Below are 25,786 nucleotides of genomic sequence, written 5' to 3'. Positions count from 1 at the left end.
TTTTGTCCTGATAAGTTTGGTTTTTATTAGTTATTTGATGCTATAAAAACATGGTAAAACGTCATGATTGACAGCTGTGATTGCAGCAGGGGTTGTAGCCGATTCCGTGGTCTGTGTCACTGCCCAGTGTGAGGAGAGTGCAGATTTGAGTCGCGCATGCCTCACTTTGCAACGAGTGAAGCTGTGAGTTGCGCATGCTTCACTTTGCAATAAGTAGCATATAAGATGCTAACGAGAGACTTCTGTAATGTTAATACAGTAAAAACTGACCTACTTAACCAAGTTCGTTCACTGCTGGCTACAAGTTAGCATCAAACACAACAAAGGCTATCAGTTGAATGGCATTTTGAGCTAACGTTAGCAATAACAAAATCATAAATAGCTACAACGTTTTTAAAATGACTGCTAGCTTAGCTACAAGCAAGCAATTACCACACAACAAAGGTTGTTAGTTTAAGGGCGTTTTGAGCTAACGTTAGCAATCAAACTATCATAGATAGCTAAGTTTTTGAAAGGAATGCTAGCTTAGCTACAAGTTAGCAATCAAAAGGTAGAATGGCGTTTTGAGCTACCATTAGCAACCAAACAATCATAAATAGCTAAAACATTCCTATCTTCTGTTATTGTTTATAATGAGAAAAGTTTATTATTTCATGGCTTTCACAAATTTCAGTAGGACAGTTATGTTGTAAACTGTTTAAATCTGAGCATGCGCAACTAACATCTGCACTCGACCAGAGCTGGTCTGACTTGACTCTCATTGGGTATGACGCGAAAGCCGTAAACCGTTTACATCTGAGTACGCCCGAATCAAATCTGCACTCGACTCAGATTGGGCAGTGACACTGTCCCAGGACCATGGTTTCTGGCAGGGACCAGGGGGCTAGAAACTCTGGACTTGACCAGCTTAGTGATCTTCCCTGTGGTCCCCGTGGTACGTACACACCGCCCCCAACTTGAGCTGCAAAAAAGCTCTTGCCGCCCCGCCAATGACGCATGTCAAAAAGTACGGGGACGTTTTTTGGCAGTCTCTCTTACGTGACGGCGTTCTCTGTTCGACCGGGGCACACGCAGCCAACACTAGAAATCTTTTATAAATTACATATATAATGAAGAAGTTTTTTTGGTAATTGGTCGCAGCGGGGTCTGTTAGCTCGTTAGCCGCTGAGCAGTAGCGGCGTGCAGGCAGAGCGCGCAGTCGCAAGAATAACCTAGTGACCTGTAAAGGACTTCACTGTGAGCAGACCATTTAGAGACAATGTGACCGGCAGCTAACGTTAACTTGTCCCTATGTAAAAACAACGTTATATTCTAAACGATAGGTAACGCAGAAACGGCGATTGAGCTTGTCATCAGAATGAATGTTTTGGTAGTGTTGGGCCCAACAGTAGGAACGAAAGTTTACATCGTATGTTTCACCGGGATCAGCCAGCGCAAAAGACGTCTATATTCCCATTAACGGTTGGCATTAGTTTCATAGCTCATTAAGCTGAAAAATGATTGGCGCTCATTGGCGATGATTGAAAAATCATGATAACAATGACTAAATTATTATCATTGGTCGTAGTTGTATGAGTAGGACTAGGGGAGCTAAAGACAATGGTCTGCCTTGTGGTCTTAGGATAGACCATCTATTGAATTATTCATATACATTATTATCATTATTAGTAAATATATATATACAGTCTATGGGTTCTTGTCATTTGCCTGTTTTCTTGACCAGTTACTGGTCACACCTTCCCTTCTTTCTCATTGTGGTAAATAAATAAAATTATTAGCTTTAGTCTGTCAAATATGATTGATCATTACTATTAATAGAAATCATAATAACGATGATTAAATTATTATTATTAGTCATAGTTGTATGAGTATCACTATCGACTATGCAGGTCAGTGTCTTTTCACATAACACTTTGTATTACATCTTGATCTAGAAACCAATGTCAAATAAATGTAGTGGAGGAAAAAATGTAGCGTTGATTGACAAAGAGCAACATCAAATACAAAATACAAAAATTTTAAAGTTTAATTAGAAATTTAACGTAAGTAGCCTAGAGTTCAATAACAAAAGTTGGATCATCTTGATCAATACACCTGATCACTCAATGATCGCTCCAAGGATTTTCTCTGCATAAAATAAACAATGGACAAATAGGGTATTTAAATGCTTCGGATGTAAAGTTACTTCCTGTTAAAGTGACGCCAAAAGGAATGGGAGTCAATGGAATGCTAACGGTGGGTTAGCCTTAGAAACTCCCCATAGGAGACACGCTTTCTGGATGCTCGCTTTCCCCCTTGGAAGGAGCTGAGGAGTGCTGTAGCTACCCCTGGAATCCCATAGCAACGCCTGAGCACCCTCAAGAAATTGCTGTGGTTTATTTATAAAAAGATATATATTTTTGTTTATGTGTAAATACTATAATTTTTATTTAAAAAATAAATAAATATACTAATAAAACAAACCTATTATTTTTAGAAAACTTGAATCAAATACGGGTGATTGTATTCGGCCAATTAGCAGCCTACTTTCAACGTTTGACCTTAATTCCGCAGTAAACGTATTTACACAGATAAAGAAGAATGCAATATTTGGAACGTTAGGACTATAGACTGTAGAACCCACCCGACAAAATGTTGATACCGATACGAATATTTGGTTAAAAATCAAGAACCGCGTAAACAGATTTCCCTAACATGTAGTTATTTATGAGTTCTCACTAAAATAATAGGATAATAATTTGTTTTATTGTCACAACAGATTAGAGAAATCTCTAAACAAATTAAAGGTCTGATAAATAAACTCAACATATGAAACTTAAAACACATTTGGCGCGGAGCTTGTCCTTTATAAACCACAAGCGGCACAGACCACGGACGGCGCGCTGCAGCATGCAGCTCTATGGTTTGTGCCGCTTCTCGTCTCTATTTTTATAGCGAGAGTGGACACTAAAGGTCTGCTGAAGAACTCTGTGTGTGTTAGTATGACCCATAGACTGGAAACCTCACTAAATCAGTAGTTTGAAGTTTTCCCCCAGTTAGGAAATGGTGGACAATCATCATCAATTCAATCTAACAGTCAGGTTGACAAGTAGACCTAAAGGTGTGGCTGAGGAGGCACCCTATGATGATCATGCTTCGCTTGTCATTCTAATTGTATTATTAATGGGAAGTAGACCTAAGGGTGACACGGCGCCCCCAACACGTTTGACGCTCGGCAATCACCTAGGTCGCCTATAGCAATCACCGGCCCTGGTTCGTTTTACGGTATTGGTGTCGCCAACTTTAATATAAAATACATAAATCAATGACTCCCTCTCCATCTTGTTCACTCACTTAGAAAAAAAAGGCTGTTTTATGGTTCTGCCGAGGCTCCATGCAGAGCTTTCGCCGTAGACTACATAAGTGTGAATATACTTCTGGGATACGCTGGTGTGTGCGTCAAGCCGGCGCGTGTGTGTGTGTGGAGGGAGTCAAAGAGTGACGGTGAAAACAAGTGTCTCCCCTGTGCTTTCTGACCAAGGTGAGACATCTGTAGCAGGAAAAGTTAACCCTCTCCTTGATGTCATGCTGTTTATGGAGAAGGAGAACAAGAGAAGAAAGACAGTCCAACGCTACCAAGCCACTGCCGAGAAAAGTGCGTCGCCACAACGTGTAGTTACATTTTTAAGAGGTGCAAGTCGGACTACGGCGTGGGGTCTGGCGTAGACGCGGTAGGTTCTGCGGGGGATATACGGGCCGTTGATTCAACACAGAAGCATAAAAGGGCCTGTAGGCTTTGTGTGTCAAGGGAATAGCAACTCCGTAGCAACCCCATAGCGCCAGCAATAGAAAATCTCTTGCACCGCCACTGATTAAGGTGGGTGAGGGCTAAGCAAACTATCAGTCTCTCCTTAGGGAAAAAAAAAAAATCTGCCTGTCACAGTCTGTTTAAACCAACTAGACTTGGTAGCATTTACAGAGCAATTAAAAGAATTAAAACTAATTCCAGATAGTCCTCCCCCCCTCTCTCATTTAAAACTCAAACCACCAGCCAGACTCATTATGCAGCTCTGTGATTACTCCATACATTATCCTTACAGGCAGGTAGTAAAACAAAGTGATTTGTGTCTCTGCAGAAGCATGTGGTCCGGCAGTGTGCGTGCTGGCTGTGCAGCTCTCTCAGGTGACAGTGATCACTGAGTGCTTATTATATGCACCCTGAGAGGTCAATGCATTAGCGCTTAGCTGAGGGTATACATGAACATTTACACACTCAATCAATATTGAGGAAGCAGCGGATGGGTCCAACCAGAGGGGCTGAGCCCTGAGAAAATTCCCAGAGGAAATCATATACCTGCCTGTAAGCAACAAACACAACTATTCATTCATCATGTTTCGCATATGCACAAAAAACAAATCTCCCCTGATCTGAGTTGAGGGGTGGGTGAGAAATTGGTAGCAAAGTAATGACTCATCACTTTCTACCACAAACACACACACACACACACACACAAACAGCAAATCTTTTTTTGTAGGTGGTCCGTTGGTCATATAGTGGTGGTGGGTGGGAATCGGTCAAAAGCTCTATGTACCTTTTCTGAATTATTATTTATAATTTCTTTGAACAAGGACAGCAAATTCAACACTCAAACAGTCATAGATAACATTCGTAACAATTTTGTTTGTTGAAGAGTAGGGTGGTACTCACTGCTGATCTCCGCATGCTGCTCCACGACTGAGATACAGGACGGCTGGTTTTGGTCTCTATGACCTCTGAGGACAGAGATGTAGGTGGGACATAGTGTCTTGCCCTGAACTGCATTGCCATCTGATAGGCCACCTCAAACGCCTGTCCCAGTGTTAGGATGATCTCGTAGGTCTGTGTCTGTGGGAATGAAAAAAAAAAAAACAGAAAAAGAAAATGTGTTGAAATCAGCAGACACTGAATCGAAAGTAAGGTCTCTGTAATAAAAAACAAACAAAGTCAAACAGTTGCCATTTCAGCTAACTGACACAAATCAACTTCTTCACAGTGATTGTCTTATAGTTTTACAATAGATTTAACTATATTTATGACAAACTTTTACAAAAAGCCCAACATTTTTACACACGTTACTAAATCTTTGGTGTTAGTTCTTTTGGAAGATTATAACAAAATCTAGTATAGACTATGACGTCTAACGACTTACGACTCAGTTTTTTGTTGTTATTTGTGACCATTATTTTATTTTTTGCAAGTGCTTGTTTTCATTTGTTGGGCCTCAGTGTCCCTCCCCGATGTATGTCGAATGCAGATTTGAGTCTTTACGACAAGTAGCATACAAGATGCTAACAAGAGACTTCAGTAATTTTGTTAATACAGCAAAAATGGACCTAGGCCTACTTAACGAAGTTTGTTTCCTGCTGGCTACAAGTTAGCATCAACCACAACAAAGGCTGTCTGTTTAATGGTGTTTTTGAGCTAACATTAGCAGTCAAACAATCAGAGATAGCTACAACGTTTTTGAAATTACAGCTAGCTAAGCTAAAATTAGCAATAAACACAACAAAGGCTGTCACTTGAATGACATTTTGAGGTACTGTTAGTAATCAAACAACAATAGATAGCTAAAACGTTTTTGAAATCAATGCTAGCTTAGCTACAAGCTAGCAATAAAACACAACAAAGGTTGTCAGTTGATTGGTTTTGAGCTAACTTTAGCAATCAAACTGTCATAGATAGCTGCATTGTTTTTTTTAAATGATTCCCAACTTCTGTTATTGTTTGTGATGAGAAAACTTTATTATTTCATGGATTTCACAAATTTCAGTATGACATGTTATGCTGTAAATCGTTTAAATCTGAGCATGCGCGACTCAAATCTTCACTCGACTTACATCGGTGACAAACACACACAAAACAACATTGCAGAGCACACAAAAGCGCTGCTTTTCACATTGTTTGGATTATTACCTTGCCAACAATGTCATGTTTGTCGGCTCAGTTTGTCTGTTCATTTGTTGGTTTGTATGTCTGTCAGCACTACAGGATTATGGAAAAACTACTGCCTTGGATTTTAATGAAACTTGGTGGTGTTGCATTGGCCAAAAAATAACACATTCAGTTTTGGAGCGGATTGAAATCACGTGTGCAGATTAACATATTGTTTTTTGTTAACATTGCAAGATATTGGCCATTTGTGGTTTATTCATGTGATGTAGTAATCATCAAAAAAATTAGTACCCGACTGGGAAATTTCACACTGTGTTTACATTGTAAGATAGGGCATGTCCTGGTGGAGGTTGGGCTCTCTGAGTGCCCTTCTAGTTGTACTTTTTATGATTATCAGTTGGCGAGCTGTTGGAATACCATGCACATTTTCAGAGAAAAACAAAAGCAACGTCTTTAACATGAAGCAGTTACATTACAAGTAAGTGAGGCTCAAAATTGTGAAAACTTGGATCGTTACAATTCAGTTCAAAATGTTTCCCTGCAGTGATCCGACGCTCCGCAGTGGTCCATCTCCCAAATAGAAAACATAGTCTTCAACCTTTACAGAAATTAAGACATAAATTATAACATAATCGTTGCCTGTACATGGAAATGCCATGCATAGTGGGAGTGGAATTTCAATTAAGCCATTCAATGATTCAATCAAGGAAAATAATGTCAACAGGATCCTGCACGCAGTTTTCACTGCGGGGTACTGGACATCCCACAAAGGACCCTGTGTTCTAAATGATTCAATTATTAATTTACAAAACCTTTAAGAATATGCCATTTTAAAGGGTTAGTTCAGATTCACCAAAGTCACACAAAAACACAAACAAGCTAACCAATCAAAGCAGTGGTAGACCAGCAACTGGTGAGGTAACTGTTTTTTGTCTAAAGAGTCGGCAAAGTTAAGCCATGATAATATCTAAATACAGTGTAAACTTAGTGTGCTATCTAACCTGCGCTGTTTGGTCCATTTAACCAAACCCTGGAGGTTTCTGTCAGATAGTCCAGTTCATTTGTGGTTGTGTGAAAGCTCATTGGACGTCTGGTGCGGACCAAACAGGGGTCTGCAATTTAAATTAGTTCAACCTTGGACATAATTTACAGACTTCTATGTGATTTAACAGATGATAACTTTCAAATCTATAATTTATTATGATCATACTCAATAAATACATCATAAACGCTTGTCGTCTGTGTAACAACACATCCTAATCAGGGCCCTCCCTCGCCTTCACTCGCCACCTTGTCACCTACTCATATTGGTCGCCTTCCTCCAAAGTATTAAAAACACTGAAGCAAAACCTCAAAAACCCAAGACTGCGTTAATTTGGTGTGGATCTGTTACAAATGAAAAACGCAACAATGTTCCTACTTCACCCCCTGAAAGTCAACCAAACTATAGATGCGACAGTGCCCTTAAATTGATGTTGATATATATATATATTTTTTTTAGGTGGCTAAAATCTGATTTGCTGCTGCCCCCGTCCACAGCAGGCAATTGCCAAACGTCCACGTCAGTACTCCTGCCTGCTCCTCCAAACTTCACTACTGTAACTAATACACTGAATTTAATAGGATAAAGTTGTACTCACCACTTCCACACAGCTGAAGACATGACAGAAGTGATGGCCGCTCTTCAGATCCTTGGTAATGTAGGCAAAAGTGCAGAGGTCATCTGGGTCTTGGGCAGCGCACGAAATGTTCCTGATCTCATGCTCTGCAACTATAGTCTAATGGAGAAAGGAAGGAAGTGAGTACTTAGTGTAAATTAAGCACTAATGGAGGCTGAGAGTGCCAACTGCAATGGGGCAGAGACATGTACACAGAGACACACAGACATACCAACCCATTACCTTTGTGGCTGCATCGATGAACTTGACCCCTCTATAGGTAATGGACAGTATGACAACTGGACCCTTTCTTGAATCCTTTGATTTCTGCAATGGGCACAATAAAAATAGTGCCATTTGTATTTTTCTTCAGTAACCCCGTAATTTCATGTCTGACATTTTTGTTGTTGCTTAACTAGAATTACCACCTTGCATTGCCTCCACCAACGGGTCAAGTTGCATTATAAATAGTGGAGACATAAGACAACTTTATGATAAAAGCTAAGTGTATTTGTTGCTGAAACATGGATGCGTCACACACATCTTCAACTCTTCAACACCAAACACTATACAACACCACAGTTCCAAGATTAGTGTCACCAATTCTTTATGTCTCCCTGAGTTATGGTGTTGAATAATGGCCAGAACATGTGTTTGCAGAACATTATGATGTCTCAGTAAAGTTGACCTTTCCATTCATAATTACATCCTAGTAGACATTTGCGTGTAATCTCGAGTCAGTGTTCTAGTCAATTCTTCAACTGTTGAGTCAGAGTCCAGTCTCGAGACCCCAGTGTTCGAGGCCAATTCAAATCAGTTCATCCTTAATCCAAATACATGCCTGCATTCAAAACAATGGGACAGACAGACAGACAACCCCAAAACCCCTCAGTGCCTTAGGCTATTGCCAGGGCGGAGGCTTAAAAACATCTTTTCAGTATTACTTACCCTAATTTTTGCACAGGCATCTTGTGTGGACTCAATCCCTCGTAGATCCCTGATAATCATTGACCCTAGGTACTTGGAGACAGAATTGAAACACATACAACATTTCAACTACAGTACAGGATGAAGACATAAGATGCAGTAAATTACGTAAATGTAATATCCAGTCACCTTTTTTATGGATCGGTAAATCTTGACATCCATTACAAAACAGCAGACGTCCCCTTCTATGCTGAAGACAGTAAAAAGTGACTTACTGTTGCCTCGTACCCGCAGGAGTCCAGGATGAGCTTCTCAGGCTGGTGATGCCAGGCGGACACCGTGGCGTAGGTAGCAGACTGGTTCGGCGGGCGGAGGTTTAACCGCGAGTCTTTGTGTCGTTCACTCTGTCTGTCCTGCACAGAAGCAAATTCCTTGGTCAGTGAATGCCGGGATATTTTCTTCACATATGCACACCTCAGCCAAGAATATATTTTGTGCATTTTAGACTCGGGTCATTGGAATATTAATGTGAAGGAAATTAAAGTCTGCTTGGTCAGCAACTCACTAATATGAATCCCTTTTGATAAGCTGGTGTGCTCATACATATTATGTTGGGCCTGTAGGTCAATGTGGGGCTGTGCTCAGCCCTTTCATAAATCACCTGTCAGAGTTAAATATACTACTGAAAATAATCCACTAAGCTAAAATGAAATAAAAGTATTGATTTTTAAATATAATGGATCGTAAGTGGTGCAGTTGTCTGTGGAAGCTTCTCTGTGTTTTCTCTTTAACCTCAGTGAGTCCCAAACGAGGCAGGCCAGCTTGACTATTTATGTAGTTTGAAATTTAGCAAACGGTAAAAATTTGATTGCAGAGTTATTCTTAAGTAATTTTCTCAAGGAGGAACCTTAGAAATTCAGGGAAGCACTTATAAACATTTCAGTAAATGAAGATGATGTGTTAGATTTTGAGTTGTTTCATTATATCTAAAAATCAGAGCTACGCTGGAGACAAATGGTCTTAAATGTTGAAAAAAGTTCACATATATTTCCAAAATTGCTTTTAGAAAACATTGGCCTTCATGATGGAGATTTATTGTGCGGCAGTAACTAAAACAATTACGTGATTCATATCTTAGGTAAAGGCGGGGCAATAATTCGGCACTGTCATGTTTTAAGATTCAGTGAAATGATATTCTTCCAAATTAATGATTAATGTGCTAAATTGAATCCAAAACTAACAAGACATGAATTAGTCATTTAAGTTTAAGTGTAACATATTGCAGGTCATTGCACTAATCATTAGTTTCATTTTATGTGTGATTTTAACACATTTTCCATATTGTGGTATATATCAATTTTGGAACATGTTATGTCATTTTATGAATTAATCTACGTCAACCAGCCCTAATGGAGGATTTGCTAGCTAACTAGTTGAACTTGAGAACCGTCTAAAAGATAAGTAATAGCTTAATAATAATAATAATAATATTTAATAGTCACGTATTGACAGTCCTGTTTGACAAAGGGTTTCATTCAACTTAATGGTAATTGTGAAGGATGGAGTTTGTGGTCGTGCACCCGATAAATTGGCAACTGGAGTATATTGTAAAAAATTACTAAAAGTTGAATTGAGAAATTTTGGGTAATTAGCTAATTCAATTAATTAAATACCTGACAAATCAAAGTATCTTATCGTATGTTAAAAATTCAATATTTTCATGAAGAACTCCTGCTCATTGCTTTTCCAACACTGTGCCCGATGGTCTAATCCATTCAGACATATTTAAGAAACCGCTGGAGAGCTCATTCATTTTATGTCACGGTGCTATATATATACAGTATATATATATATATATATATATATATATATACAGTATATTGTTACATTGCTCAACTCTAATTACCCCTTTGCTCTTTCTCTGTCTAATTGTGTTTCTTTGGGTCTGCCCAGTAACATTTAATTCACCCAGTAGGTTTAGTTTTGCGTCTGTGAAGTGCGACCACAGCTCCAGCAACATGTGACAAGACACCCTGACCCGTCTAACTTTGTACAGCATCCTGCTCTATTATTCAGCCAGTTGCCCACTGAAAAGGCGTTTAGGGGTTTTCCCAGAAGACGATAAAAGTGAAAGTAGGTGGAACTCACTACAGAGCGCGGCCTCTCACTATGTGAACGCAGAGAAGCACTACAGTCTGGGTCAGCTCCCCTCCGCCTCCGGTCCGGCTCAGTCAGGGGGAGGAGCATGTCCATGGAGCGACTGGTGTAGGGGTCCATCTGACTGAGGGGGGATGTGGTCTGGGACAGGAGGTCATGGAACTGGCACACGCACACACACACACACACACACACAGAACGGATTAATTATTTGACAGCACAGTCTGCATGGGCTGGTTTTACTGATCTACATCCAAGCATAATCCTCGAAAAAAGAGCCTCTTCCATGGAGATTCTAAATTCTTTTTAGCCCGGTTTAATCTGCCTGGGAAATCAGCCTGAGTATTTAACTGGTGTGAACATAATGATATTGAAGAATCTCATTCCAAAATTAGCAATATCGGGTGCTGGAAGGGAAAAAACGAATCCATTTTCTCACAAAATGATTTTGGCAAAGCAATTTAGCTTGTCATGCAAGGTTGTTTAACTTTCATCCTAAACTCTGTTTTGACAGCTGTTCATAAGGAAAGTGGCGGGGTGTAATCATCGATCTCAATTGGAATAATGAGCACTAGAACGACAAATCTAAACAAACGGGGCCCCATTTCAAACAAAAAAGACATTCTGTATCTTTTATAGACATCATTGAACACTAAATATGGATGATAATAGCCCTTCTAATTGGGCATATTGAGCACACCCAATCTATTAACTAAATTAGCGTTGACAGTGTGTTTCTGCATTTAGATGATTAAATAGAGGCACTAACCATGCTGCAGTATGATTCACACTCTTGGTGCTCTATGATGCTTTGGAGTAAAAAATAATAATCTTGGACCGTGCTGCATTTTTGTGGATTATTGAGCAAAGTACACAAGTCAGTGCCACCTAATGAAGAGCTAGCAATGAAGACATAATAATACTGTGACTGTGAACTGGATCCATTTCTTCCATTTCTATTTTTGGGCCTTTTTACTTGATTAGACAATGAGTAAATAGACAGGAAAAAGCTTACAAGGCTTTAGCCTACATGGGGCGCACACTCTACCAAGTGAGCTAAACTGGATCTGTTTCTACATCACCAGGCAGTCTTACCATAATTGGGGACAGACGACGGGATTTGGTCGGTGCCTCTTCATAGGGTCTCTCTGCTAGAGAGGCAATGATCCTCTTCCTGTGGCCCAGGGCGCCAATCTTAATCACCTAGAGAGAGGACAGCATCCGGGCACAAGATAAGTCACACTTCTCAGTGCATTATCACATCAATGTCACAAACGCAAGAATTAATTTTAGACTAAGCGAATAGAGAGTTATCCCAAATACACTGACACAGAGTTGGTGGCATGCCCCCCCCCCCCCCCCCCCCGCTGGCAGGCATCCACAGGCAAACAGAAATGACTCTCGTCAATAATTCAGCCTCAATCTGTTTTGCCGTGAGCTTAAAGTACAGCACTGTCTCTTTCCTGGGACACTCTATAATTCACGATCCATTTTTGGATATAGTGCTAAAATAACAGAGAAAAATTTGGAAATTTATGGGAACATAACAGGTAAAATGCAAATAACCAAGCGGTTTTCAAATGACTGCATTACAAAGATCCACCTCATTTGTCACAAATTTGATATGTTTGTTTGTACATCCAGTACAGTATGTAAAGTATTTGAACACTGCAAGTTCAACTGACACACGTCGATCCACAGTATCTCTAGCTATGTTTCCATCCACACGTTTTATCCGAATTAAGTGATATTGAATGAAAAATGCCTGTAAACTGTAAAATTCGATGGATTTTCATGAATTTTGACTCAAAGGAAATATCTTCGGTCTCATCGGATTGGATCTTGATTGATATACGGCTTATGCGTTAAACGCTGATGGAAACGTTATTTGCAGAATAAATAATGAATTTTGATCAAGTTTTAGGTTGTTTTATGGTTGCAACCCACCACAAAACAAAGAGGGAGTTTTACTTCATTTCCATCCAGTATTTCCGCTCTGTTTGACCACATGGCGGGTGTCAACAAAGATAGATGAGCGTGGATGAACGAGGAGACAAGAGACTTTTTATTCGCTTTAAAGAGACAGGTTTTTATTTGCTTTAAAGCTGTTGGATGGAAACACATTTTCACCAGCTTTTTTTTGCATGAGTTTCTTTGACAAGTAGATGGAAACTTAGCTTCTGTCTCTTTTCCAAATGCCATACCCAACCTTGTGTGGCTCAAACCCTCAGTGGAGGAACCACAGGTTCATTTTACGTAGTCAAAGCTCATTATTTTAATACTGTGTATTTGCATTATCGCTTATTAACATTCATGCTCATCCATTAAAGGTGGATGTCTAATGATTCATGTTACATTCCCAATTATGTTGCTGGTATGAAATATTCCATAACTGGCTTGTATGGCTCTTTGTCCGAAGGCTTCAATTATTTGTTCAATGAGAGACAAGGACGCATGAGGCAACTGGTCTGTAGTGTGGATTTCTGGTGCTGTTTTCCTTATTCCCATGTAAGACCAGCATGCAGAAGGTGTGCTGAATAAGAGAGCATTTAATCTGGGAACGCAAGTCAGCTTGTAGATCAAATTGATGGTGGCTAGTAAGATGCTGAAGAGGATGTGGGAAATGTAATGGGCAAAGCGAGTCCTGCCAACATGCTCACTGGCAGTTCTGCACACTGAAAGTAAAGTGGCCTGCTCTAACACTCATCTTTCTGTACTGCATCGCAGTCTGCTGGACTCCATCCCTCTCAAACTGCATATACAGTATGCTTGGCGGCTGCGTTCCTGCTGCCGCTGCAGCTGTTGCTGCTTTCTGCCATTATGCCACCATTGTCTTTGTACCATAAACACCCATAGAAATGCTAAGTTTTGATTTTTTTCTTTTTAATGAAAATGATGATTGCTGTAAACAATCTCATCCACTCCAACCTTCTGTGAGCGCTTATCAACCCTATCTGATCATGGGTGTGGATTGTCTGGTTGCCATGAGGAGAAAAAAACATGCTAAGGTTTATGTGATTGGTTATAACTACTATATCAAACGGCCTTGTGATGGCATCTGACAAGGAGATAATCTATTTTACTGTTTAACATTACATGTTAGCACTATGGTGTTAAGCAATGAATTGGCAAGTTCAGTTGGAACTATTCCACCCAAGTCTGATGAGCTCTGCAGTCAGTCAACATCCACAAATAGTCTAAGGTTTAGCTACACAATAAACCAAATAAACTTCTTATTTGTAACCGAAACATCAAAAGTAAGGACATGGCCGATTATTAGCTGCAATGTATATATATATATACTATAAATATAATAACTTTTAGTCCTTGAAAAGCGCTATATACAATTTATTCTTAATATTCAGTATTCAATAATAGTTTTTATCCAATGAAATAAATAAATTAGGCCCCCAGATAGCTCAGTGTGTAAAGTGGACGGCCATATGTAGAGGTTTACTCCTTGACGCAGCGGGCCCAGATTTGACTCCAACCTGTGGCCCTTTGCTGCATGTCGTTCCCCCCTCTTTCTCCCCTTGCATGTCATTAGCTGTCCTGTCAAAATAAAGGACTCAAAATAACCCATCTGTCCCAGTCTGTAGCAGGTCATCTGATTGGTTACACGTAACGAGTGATAACCTATCGACATCACTGAAGGACGGTGGGCCTCTGAATGACGAAGCTGCTCTGGTGAGCGAGCGGAGCTGTGTCTCCAACATAAGCACATATTTTCTGAAGTTGCAAATACACCCAGTGTTTCCACTTCTGCCTGCACAGCAAAAAAACTCCAATTGAAATAATCACAAAAGTAAAACAGGATTCCCTGATGTTCAGTTCAATGAATACAAGAAATGCAAGGTGAGGAAGAGGGCGTGAGACGGCGCCTGGAAGTGGACAAGAGATGATCTCTCCCTCTTTCTCATCTCACTCTCTCTCTCTCTCTTATATATATATATAACATCAACATTGTGCAACTGCAATTTAGATTTTTACCGCAAATGTATATCAATTGATATTACTGTCCTCATTGATTATTAATAATCGGTATTGGCCCTAAAAACACACTGGTTGATCTCTAAAAGAAGGATTTCTATAAAGTTCCTTACATCAGTAGAAAACTACACTTTGAAAAAAAAAAATCATTCTTTTTTTTGTCATTTTATGTTTCATTCAGTTTGTTCAATAAAAGAACATTGGAAATGATTTCTTTCGTTATTTTACTTAACAAGCCATTTTCTGTATTTTAGCAGAATAATGGAAGCAGCAAAACTCAGTACATTTTAATATCTGTTTATTGCAAGTACTATCATTATTGTGACTTTCAACAATGTTAACGCATGTTTTCCTCATATAGTGCAGCTTTAGTTCATAATTATTTTTAGAAACCAGAAAATGTAATTTTGTTGCAGGGAATGATATTTTGTTTTCCTTCCTATCCAGTTAATCTTCTTGCAAACCCTCAGATTTATTTTGGGAGCCCATGAGCCAACCACTGCTGTAGTCTAAAAACACACACACACATACACACACACACACACACACACACACACACAGCCATACTCATACATGCATGCATGCAAACAAACACACACACACACAAGATGGACAGATTTGTTGCATGTACTTCTCTACAACCTCCACCTTTTTTATCCCTAAGAAATGAGTCCTCCTTTGTAATTACAAATTACTGTATAATGACGTGTTACATGATTTCCATAAAGATTATATACTTCCCTATCACCAGTCACCATATCGCTCCTCAATTTACATTTTAAAGCTTAGGTATCTACTAATTACTTAGTGATATTGAAAATGTTTCTGTAGTTTTATTCAAATGCTTAAATCCTCTCTGTTAGTTCAGCATTGCATTTTAAGGCGCTTCTTTACCTTAATCATGATCCATAAATCAAGGTAGTCTTGTAATGAAGGAGAACTTTCTGTGAGAACTAGTCCAGAATGTCTAAAGACATGAGTCCATCAATATTCATTTTTTAGTCTTTTTCTGCTCACCCATCATCTAAAAGAGGCCCAAATTGTGCTGAAAAAGATGGCTTCTTACATTGACAATCTCCAGTTCCCACAAGTTCTTTACACACTCCAGTGTGCGGTAGCCACTTGAAAGAAAGTTGGGCAGATACTCATGCAGGCCGAGGCCGTCCAGCCAGGAGACAAGAGATGTGCTGCCATCACAGCCCAGTGCTTTTACCTTGAGTGAAGAGAAAGACACAGAAAGGAAGTACTGTTATCTTTTTTATACTGAGAATGGAACATATTAAAAAAGGAATGTACAGTATTGTTTTCCAGTCATGGCTATCCTTCCATAAAAGATGAACGCTGCTGCTGCTGTTTTTAGCCAACCTGGGGATGGTAAGACATCCTAAGGGATAGCAGTGCCAGTCAGTCAGAGCTCTGGTCCCCAGATGACCAATCCATACTGACTTTGGTGATCACCTTACTTTTTCATCCAACACCACTGGGCAGTGATGGAGTACTCAAGTCCTGGACTTGGACTTGAGTCCGGCTCAAGCTGCTATTGTCTGGACTGGTGACTTGACTTGGGCTCTCAAACCGATGACCTGTACTTGGACCAGAGGATTTATGAAATCAGACATCATGGATGGAATGGAATCATTCATAGGATTCCAAATAGGATTTGGGAAGTTGGATGCCATTCTGACTGCTTCTATGTGTAATAGGCAGTGATGGAGTACTCCAGTTCTGGACTTGGTATGTCGCTATTCTCTGGACTTGTGACTTGACTCAGACTTAAAACTCAGGTAATGGTGACTCGACTCGGATTCGACTCAGACTCTTCATTGGTGACTTGGACTACTACAACACTGCTACCAGGTAGTTTATATTTTTGGTTCTAAGTTAACTATGTAGACAAGGGTTGGGTGGATTATTGGGAAATGTGCTTCAAATGTTTAAAGACCTCAGAGAATAAATTCTAATAACTTTGATTATCCCTTGACTTTTTGCCTACAGTCATCATCAGATAAACATTTTATTTTGTCCAGTATTATACTTTATATATTTTGGATATATATTTATGTTTATGACTAATTACCTGCAGGAACTAATGGCAATGTGTAGAAATTGTGAGCATGCTAATAGGCTAACATAAGCTACTATTAGCATGTTAGCATTGTCATTGTGATTATGTAAGCATGCCAGTGTCATCAGTTGCTGTACCTGAGGACAGTTTTTTTGTTTCGTTTTGTTTTTAAACAAAAGAATCTGAGTTTCCTGCTAAGCTCCCCCCCCCCCTCCTCAAAAGCTACATACTAAAAAAAAGGCACATCCTAAGGGGAGCTCATTGTGGGACTTTGTTTTGGGAAAGAGACTTCAGATACAGTATTAGGGGACCACTAAGGTCTATATAAAAGAGACTCCAGAATCAATATTAGGGGACCACTAAGGTCTATATAAAAGAGACTCCAGAATCAATATTAAGGGACCACTAAGGTCTATATAAAAGCATCCAAAGAGTACCATGTCATTGGTCCTTTAATATACTTAAGTCTTGCTAAATAGATAGTATCTGTGGTCCAAAAATATTTTTCCATGTACTGTTTTTTATTGGAGGGTTAGTCATTTAACCCTGATGAACAACTGTATGTATAAAACCATTTTCCTTTTTGATGTATTATTTATTGTTTTGCATATCTGCTACTTTTATAAATGTACTGACATTTTGACCTTTTTTCAGAGACACTGTCAGTCACTGTTCTCCCTCAGCGCCGAGGTTAAGTGATGATGTTAAGTACCTTGGGCAAGCTGCGAGCCGCATGGAGTATTTTCTTTCTGTGTCCTGGGTCAGTGATCCCAATGTCCCTGAGATCCTGGTCCTCCATCACGTTACTTCCCTACATGTGTACAAACGCAGGAGACACGCACAAATAAACACATTCTCACACACACACACACACAAACACAAACACAAACACACACAAATACATACACACACACACACACACACACACACACACACACACACACACACACAGCCATAGTCATACACGCATGCATGCAAACAAACACACACACACACAAGCACATACACATGCACAGAGACAATGCACAATATGGACATACAATAATACAATCATTAAAAACGAATCAGTATTAGACTGTGTATCAGTGCAGTAATTTTCACACTGGCATGCAATATTTACAACATTAAGTACTTTATCAAAGTAACAATCTAAGTGTGTGTGTGTGTGTGTGTAAATTAACCTTTTACAATGTGAACTTGAACCAGCCATCGACAGATATGTTCAAATTTGATTCATTCAAAACTAAATAATGATTTTGTGTCCTAAATCCCCAAGCCCTTTTCATATTAGCAGAATCCTGAGCCTTTTTGGTAAGGTTACTTGAAACACTTAGCCGAGAGCAGAATTATAGAAAACAATATATATTTCTTATTTTTACAAAAGCTGCCGTGAAATCAGGCATTTTGGGCTGCAACAATCCCAAAAAAGGCTACAAAATCCTGCAGGGACTGATGAAAGACACTACACTGACATATGACATATAGTTATATGATAACATACGACCAATACAAGTATCACAACTCTTTAACTCTGTAACTACCAGGGCAACAGTCTAGCTGTGCTAACGCATACTTGCTACTGTGCTAACGCATACTTGCTCATAACACACACACAGAATATGCACATCTCTGACACAAGCAGTAAGAGCAGTGTGGGAGGACAATGAAGTCAAATAAATTGTGCATGCCAAGAGTAATCAATCTGATCTGGTGCGACTCAGAGGAACAAAGCCTTCATTACTGCAGCAGCGTCTACAGGATCCCTGCGTTTCATTGTGGGACACTAAACTGTCTAAGAGAAAATGAGAATATTTCACTACAGTTTGTAACAATTCCTGCAGGACATAAAAACAATGAATAATAATCATCTTCCACCTCCTCAAATTTGGACTGACAAGCAGATTCTTGTCTATATCATGTAGCTGTTCATATTCGCAGCTCCAGCTGCTTTGTCATCTTATTCCGGTTTATAGGCAGGAATAAAGATGCAAGGAGAACCTTGAAAATGTGGAGCTAAGCGTTTTTCCCTATGGACTGCTGCAGATTGATTCTTCCTGGCCAAGAATGTTAAAATGTTCTGTACTCTCCAGTCAATATGCTCTTACTGGATTGGTTTCAGCGCACAATGCTGCAGTATATTCACAGGCCTGTATCAGGGTGAAGTTTAGAGATTACTCACTGATTGCTAGAATAAAGGTCAAAATGAAGCTGGGTCTGATGTAAGGGAGGCCAAAAATACATTCTCCACTTCTATTAACACAGTTTGAAGTTTGATAATGCCTCAGGAGACTTTGCAAACTTATCATTTCATGCTGCATTTGATACATGTGACGGGAATGTATGGTTCAGTTGTTACATAGCTTATGAGCAATGGTAGTTTGATTTAATCTGATACGACTCGCAGATGTAGCCATGGTAGAGGTCCTTCATCTCACTAAATGCACTCAGTTAATGCAACAGTGGATTAGAATTGCTCTATTGCTCTGCACCACAGGGGATTTGTTTAGAAACATCTAATTTGGCTACTTTCTCAAGAGCAATGACAATAATATGGCAAATAAAAAAGACCTAATTTTGAGTGTTAATATATGTTATGTTCAATTCTACATTGTTACATTTGAGTAAGAGGGGGCTGCAGAACATCTGACGCAATATTAATGCAAGGAAGATGCAATGTAAATGCATTATGGGTAACTTGTAAGATGCTCGCACTAGACAATTTGCCTCATTGCCACATTAGTTTGGACATCAGAACTATAAAGCATAAAAAGAAAGAATTAAATGTTTTTTTTTGACTGAAAATGAATCCCACAGACAAATCCTGATGTTCAAGTTCAGTTTAGATTGATCACATCTGGAGAAAGTCTGGCAGAATCTAAAAGGGCACAATATTAAACACTCACCATGTCTGCCTGACTACTCTGACCTTTCCCTTGTTTGTAACCCCCGCATCCTTGTAAATATCCATGGGTAATTTGCCTTGGGAAATGAATGATGTATCTCCTTGAAGCATTGAGTCCAGCACACACATTAGTTGTAGCATGGAAATGAAAATGCTAAATGATCCATCATCCTCATCACATAATGTCCCGGAAATCTTGATCAACAATCTTCCAACCCAATAAGACAAGGTTGAATCGTTTTCTTTCTAACTGTCTACCATAAATATCTGTGTCAGGCAATATAACGATATACACTGGGATGATGACAAATTTGTGTCAGCCAGGACAGATTTTACGATACATTCAATACTCAGCTTGCTATGTATTATATATCTCTGGTTGTATTAGGCTATTGTGACAATGTTGCCATTCAATAAGCAGGACTAATTTACGATGATGTAAGATTTACAGCATTTTTGCATCAATTAAGTATCTTTATTTGTCAGGTATTCAATTTACTAAATTAGTGACAAGCATTTGAATTTTTTCTCAATTTGAGTTCAAGAGAGTACACCATATCATGGTGTTAAATAATATAACAATATTATTACGTACAGTAACATCACATATACAGTGATTAAAGATTGTATAAATATTAAGAGCTAACCTGTCTAGGCGGTCTGGTGGTTAGGATGCGTACCATATACAGTATTATGGACACATCATCAGTTCAATTCTTTTGCTGCATTCCATTTCTTGTATATCCATCTTCCCTCATTTCCTGTCACTTCTCTCATGTCTACTTATGGAAAAAGGCAATGAAATACCCCCAAAAATACGTAATGGGATAGCACACTGTGATCACAAAATGTTCCTCGCAGGACATTTTACAGTTAAATAATAAACTTGCCACTTTTCTACCATATTATATTGATGTACAGTAAGTATCATACAACCCATCATTTTGTAAGATGTCATACGAATTGTTGTGCATAAGTTTTCATGCGTTGTCATATCTCCCCTTCATTAGAAGGCCAATATATCTGCTAACATAAGCTAACATCTGCTGATCTATCAGTCTGGATGATGTATCGGTCTGGCTTTAATCTGTAATATCACACACACCTACTGTATTCCTTTTGCTCTAACTACTATGACTACAAATACTCCTTTAAGCTTGTTTGTCTCATCATGATCAAATCTGAGACTTAAGCTTGTATCTCTACAGCACCTTACAGTAGCACCGTGTTCATAGGGACTCCCATTATGTTTTGATCTCATGCCTTACCAGTAAGAAAACAGATCAGAGAGCAAAAGTCCTGAACTGGAACGCTATACATCCTCTTTACCCTCTCACTGAGCTCACTGGTCTCACTTTAATTAGCTCAGTTTTGACAAACTGATGTAACATCTAGCCCATAGTGCCCTTTGGGCCTAGTTACTTACAGTGTACAGCCGTGTTTTTCAGAGTTAACATGACCGGGGGATTGAAAACGCAATGGTGTTTTCTACAATCATCACCCAATGCAATATCAAGTTTCCTGACAATGTTCTCTATGGGTAACATGATAATGCTTTTAGTCAGCCTGTGGATGTCCTCTGAGCTGCAGTTTAATGAATGTATCAATACGTAATGTGATGGAGTCGTTTAAAAAATGGAAAACGTTTATCCAAAAATAGTCAATGCTGTCCAGAAACTGTGATCATGTTATCACAGTGGTCAAATAATATGGCTTTTGATCCTTTACTTACATATATCAATATCAAATAATATTGTAACCAAAATAAAGGTCTGCATGCAGAAATAACCTCTAAAAACCTGGAGTGCACAGTATATAAATACAACATTATCATGCTGCTGCAGTCAAATCCTATATTGTGTAATTATTGCAAGACCGTCTCATAAGTGTCACAAGCAAAGCACAATGGGGAGAGGATTTAGTGAGATTTGGCAACTAAACATGCAACCACTGTACAGTGTGTTTAGATTGAGGACAGTTTTGGCAGGTTATTCGACCGTATCCACACAAAGGTCAAGTCCAGTGACTTGAAATCAAAAGATTCAATTTAGTGGGGGGAGGAGGTGTCTTTAGAGTTGTACAGTACAGTAAATGAGATAGCATGATTGTGAATGCTTGGCAAAGTTAATAGGTTTTGGTTGTCATTTGTCTTTCCATTGGTGACAGCCCCATATTCTTTAAAGGCCTTCAGTGTGGGGCCATTACTCTTAGCAGGGTCATGCATTGCACAGGAGATGAAGAGGAGTTATGAAGGGGCGAGTGGAAAAGGGTAGGGAAGAGAAACGGTGCAGGGGTTTGTGGGAAAGAGAAAAGGAAAGGGGTGAGGGAGGGGGGAGGGGGTGTGTGTGAGTGGAGCTACTGACGGACAGGCCGAGGGTGAGAGAGCAGAGTGGTGACATAAAAAGACAAACGCAGCTAGGTTGACACAGGCTGAGACCGAGTGATGCAAAGTGGAAGCGACCCGTGAGATGGCGTGCTGCAGGTGACTCACCATGAACCGTAGGTCGTCGAAGCCATTGAGCAGGAACTTGCTCTCGTACTGCGGCAGCCCCACGTGCTCCAGCCACTCTCCAACCGGCTGGTCCAGGGCTTTACCACAGGCCCCATCTGCCGAGAGAGGGAAGCGCTTCAGCAGGGAGAAGCCGTTCAGCCGGTAGCAGCGGCACTCAGAGGACGACACATGGCATTGCCACATCATCCTCGGCCAGCAGAGGCAGAGCCGAGTGCAGCAGCACCAGGCGGGGTTGGGGGGAGACAGGGTCCAGGCTGGGGGTGAGGGGCTCCCAAGGTACAGGTGGGGGCCCAGCTAACTCAAACACAGGAGGAGGGTAGGAAGTGATGCAGGCCCAACTCAAGCCCTGCAGGGGACTGACTAAGCTAACATACACCCACTGGTGTTAGTGTGACTGACTACAAATGTCAGGCGAGGGTGGAGGTAGTGCAGGGAAGGAAGCCCATCTCAAGATTGGTATTGTTAGTTATGTTGGACTGAGCCACTATGGCATCTTCCAACAAACAGGGCTCACTAAACATTCCTTTAGTGAGCAGATGAGCAAGTGTAAGTACAAGTGTCTAGCTAGTCCAAAGACATAACAATTCAAGAGTGCTACAAGTCAAGAGAGTAAATCATTTTCAAGCAGAGCGAAAATTTGAATATCTGTCAAGTAAATCAAACATTTTCATACATCACACATTATTTACTCTGCTATAACTATCCCCATCATGTTTTCTAAAATTAGAAATTACTCCATCAGGGTGTAACACAGAAATATTCAGTTCCCCCAGCATAAATTTGTCACGGTTTTCCCCACATACTTGTAAAGCTCTGGCTGAGTCCCATGGCTTCATTGGTCAATCTCTTTGAGAGCTAGGACACGGCTCATGCAATGAAGGTAGCAGCATTCTAAAGTGCTGTTGAGGTACTAATGTTATTTTTGATCAAGGAAAACACATTCGCTTAAATCATCTTTTGTTTTCACTCCAGAGCCAAAAAGGAGTACGGTCAGGTAGACGTATTGTAAATCCTACATCAAAAACAAAGAAAGAAAGAAACGCTGGCTTGGGATTTCCACCCACAGTGTGCTGATTCCAAACTCCTCAATTCATAATCAAATCCAAATATATATTCCTTGATAAAGCTCCTGGTAAGCTGCCTGCCAGTTGAAAAAAGGCTTGGTGTCCTTGGTAGTGCCAGTGCTGCCCAGCATGTACACTCTTCAGCAGGCTGCTGGTTGTGCGGCTCTGCCAGAGAACGTGCTTCTCATCTCTCACAGCTGCAAATCCAGGTCCAGATCCAACAGATGGCAGGTGAGCCTTTTTGACTCTGAAGCGAGAATAACTGCAGGACCACAGAACAGGTTAAGCTAGCTCCTTCCCGAGGCAGGCGCCCCCCCTATCTCCCACCCCAGCCCACCTGGTTCTTCCCCCCGCTGGGTACAGCTAGCAGCCTCTGTGCTCAGGGCAGAGGTTTGCTGCATCCCCTGCCTGTCTGAGACATGCAGGCAGCGCAGATGCAGTCACAGCAGCTGCTCCTGGCTCACACACGCTACCCCTCACTGCTCACAGGGCATAACGTCCTGACGCCGGCTACTTCTACACAGGAGAACCAAAGATCTGCCTCAACCTTAGCCACTGCCGCCACGTCCTTCTCACATCCACGACAGGCAACAGACTCAGACCATCCCCCCTTCTCATCCGAGCAAATCCCTCAAGCGCTTCTTTTTTAACTCCCTTCCCTCCTCGCTCTCGTCTCTCTGTGCTTTCTTTCTCTTGCTCTCAATCTCACAGCCCCATTCCCATACTATGTGTGATCGCACTGCAGGGCTGCCGTATGCTGCCTGATGAAGTGGGGTGCTGCTCCACGTAACCACCTCTCTCTCCCTCACTCTCCCACTATATCAATTCCCCTCCCTCTGCCTTTCTTTCTCTCTCCCTCCTTGGCTTGCACTCTGCCTCGCTCTGTCTCGCGTCCTGCCTCTCATCCTCAAACACAGATGCAAACACACACACGCATATACTCTTTCTCTCTCTTCGTCTCTCTCTCTCTCTCTACCCATTTCTATCTTGCTCCCCTTTCTTACTCATACAAATGCCCACTTACGCTCTCTTATCTGTCTGTTTCCACTCCCTGCCCCTCTGCACTGATTAGAAATGCAGAGGCACTCTGATCTTGCAGAAAGGACACCACCATCAGAGGTAAGGAACAAGCACAGAGAGCCCAAAAAATCACAGAACGTCTTGGCCAAGAATGACTAGAATGCAAAGGCATGACTTATACCTGATCCTCTTCTGCAGGAGTAATACCAATTTATTTTAAGGCTAACATGCGATACTGAAACAAGAGCCTCATTAAGCTGCTGCTTTTTAGCAGATGGCCTTAATTCATTTACATCTTACTTTGATGATAATACGGGGGGGGGGGGGGGGGGGGGGGGGGGGGGGGGGGGCAGCTTTGATTCAAGTCAGCAGAAGTCTCTAATGCACTGCTTACAAGAGAAGACAAGAGACCAGAGACCCACTTCAAGTCTTGTCCCTTCTCCATCTCGCCCAGTCATACAACATGACAGAAAACTCCATTATGTACTTTGAGATGCTCTTGTCTTATCAAAACTTTTTGGAGCACAGCAAAAAAAACGTCCAGAAAAAAACCTGGATAAAAACGTGACATAATATATAATTAAGAGAGATTTGCCATTTGACTTTGCTATGGTCTACACAGGCAGTGGTAGACTTTAGCACCGCGTCCATCACTGGTAGTATATCTGGGTACAGCTGCAGGCAAAGATTAATTATGCAGGCTTTCAAGCTGCTAGCAATCACCTCACACATTCCCAGATGGGTAGTCAGTCAGCCAGCAAGGCAACCAGGGTGAGGAGAAGTGGTGCCAACAGAGGGAAGCAAAGTGAAGGGCCAGGGCCATTGATTTAACCTCCTCCGTATGTGGCCGTCTGTTGGGGCGGACTGGGACAAAAGTCCAGCCCAGGCACTGTAGCCACACCAGCCCACATTGCCACGCCCATGCAGCCCCACCCACAGACACGTGCATTCACTAATTACATTTGTGTACAGATGATGAAATAATATGAGCACTAACTTATGTAACAGATTTTAAACATTTAATGTAAGTAACTGGCAAAATATTCTAATTATTTTTTAAAGAGCACACGTTTAAAAAACAACAACTTGACACATACTGCCTATTTATGCGGTCATTCTCTACAGTATGTTGTTCTTTGTTGTCACTGTCAGTCTGTTCGATTGTCCTTTCTCTCTGTTGACACTGTACATATTCTCTGTCTGGTTCTTCAGATTCTGTATCTGTTTTAACTCTCTAACTGCAATCTAAATACATTTCTATGGTTTCTGATTATACTTCATGGTTTTTCCTTGGACAGAATTGGCATTTGGGGGAACACATAAAGCATGGGGGGTCTGGGGGTCCTCTCCCTGTAAATTTTGAGGGTAAAAGACTTCAATTTCTGCATTATAATACATTTTCAGGCACCAATTTATGGTAAAAAATTACTTTATTTATGACAATGAATTCACAAAATTCTGGTGGCAGGTAACAATTCAAAATACAAAATCTAATGAAATATTATTATATTCAGTAGTCCATTAAGGGGGCTTTCACATCTGGGACATGGGCTGGATAGACAACACTTGATCCCAAAGTC

At 40.5% G+C, this 25,786-nt stretch overlaps 1 protein-coding gene across 9 annotated transcripts in view; it reads right to left on the bottom strand.

Moving 5' to 3' along the window:
- anks1ab (ankyrin repeat and sterile alpha motif domain containing 1Ab) overlaps positions 1-25,786 on the bottom strand; it is a 47,761-nt gene that overhangs the window by 6,033 nt on the left and 15,942 nt on the right. For 8 of the 9 annotated variants that reach the window (XM_034870561.1, XM_034870560.1, XM_034870564.1 and 5 more), the window contains 10 exons: positions 22,102-22,217; positions 17,421-17,519; positions 15,710-15,856; positions 11,749-11,856; positions 10,645-10,815; positions 8,772-8,909; positions 8,518-8,589; positions 7,813-7,896; positions 7,552-7,689; positions 4,688-4,864 (listed from right to left, as the gene is read on the bottom strand). In XM_034870561.1, coding sequence (XP_034726452.1) covers positions 4,688-4,864; positions 7,552-7,689; positions 7,813-7,896; positions 8,518-8,589; positions 8,772-8,909; positions 10,645-10,815; positions 11,749-11,856; positions 15,710-15,856; positions 17,421-17,519; positions 22,102-22,217 — 1,250 coding nt within the window. Of the gene's footprint in view, positions 1-4,687; positions 4,865-7,551; positions 7,690-7,812; positions 7,897-8,517; positions 8,590-8,771; positions 8,910-10,644; positions 10,816-11,748; positions 11,857-15,709; positions 15,857-17,420; positions 17,520-22,101; positions 22,218-22,925; positions 24,017-25,786 lie in introns of those variants that run through there. The other variant, XM_034870568.1, reaches the window with a different exon arrangement.

The sequence above is a fragment of the Etheostoma cragini genome, chromosome 4 (assembly GCF_013103735.1).
Source record: "Etheostoma cragini isolate CJK2018 chromosome 4, CSU_Ecrag_1.0, whole genome shotgun sequence".
Classification (NCBI taxonomy): Eukaryota; Metazoa; Chordata; class Actinopteri; order Perciformes; family Percidae; genus Etheostoma; species Etheostoma cragini.
This window is presented reverse-complemented; position numbering and strand designations above follow the sequence as displayed.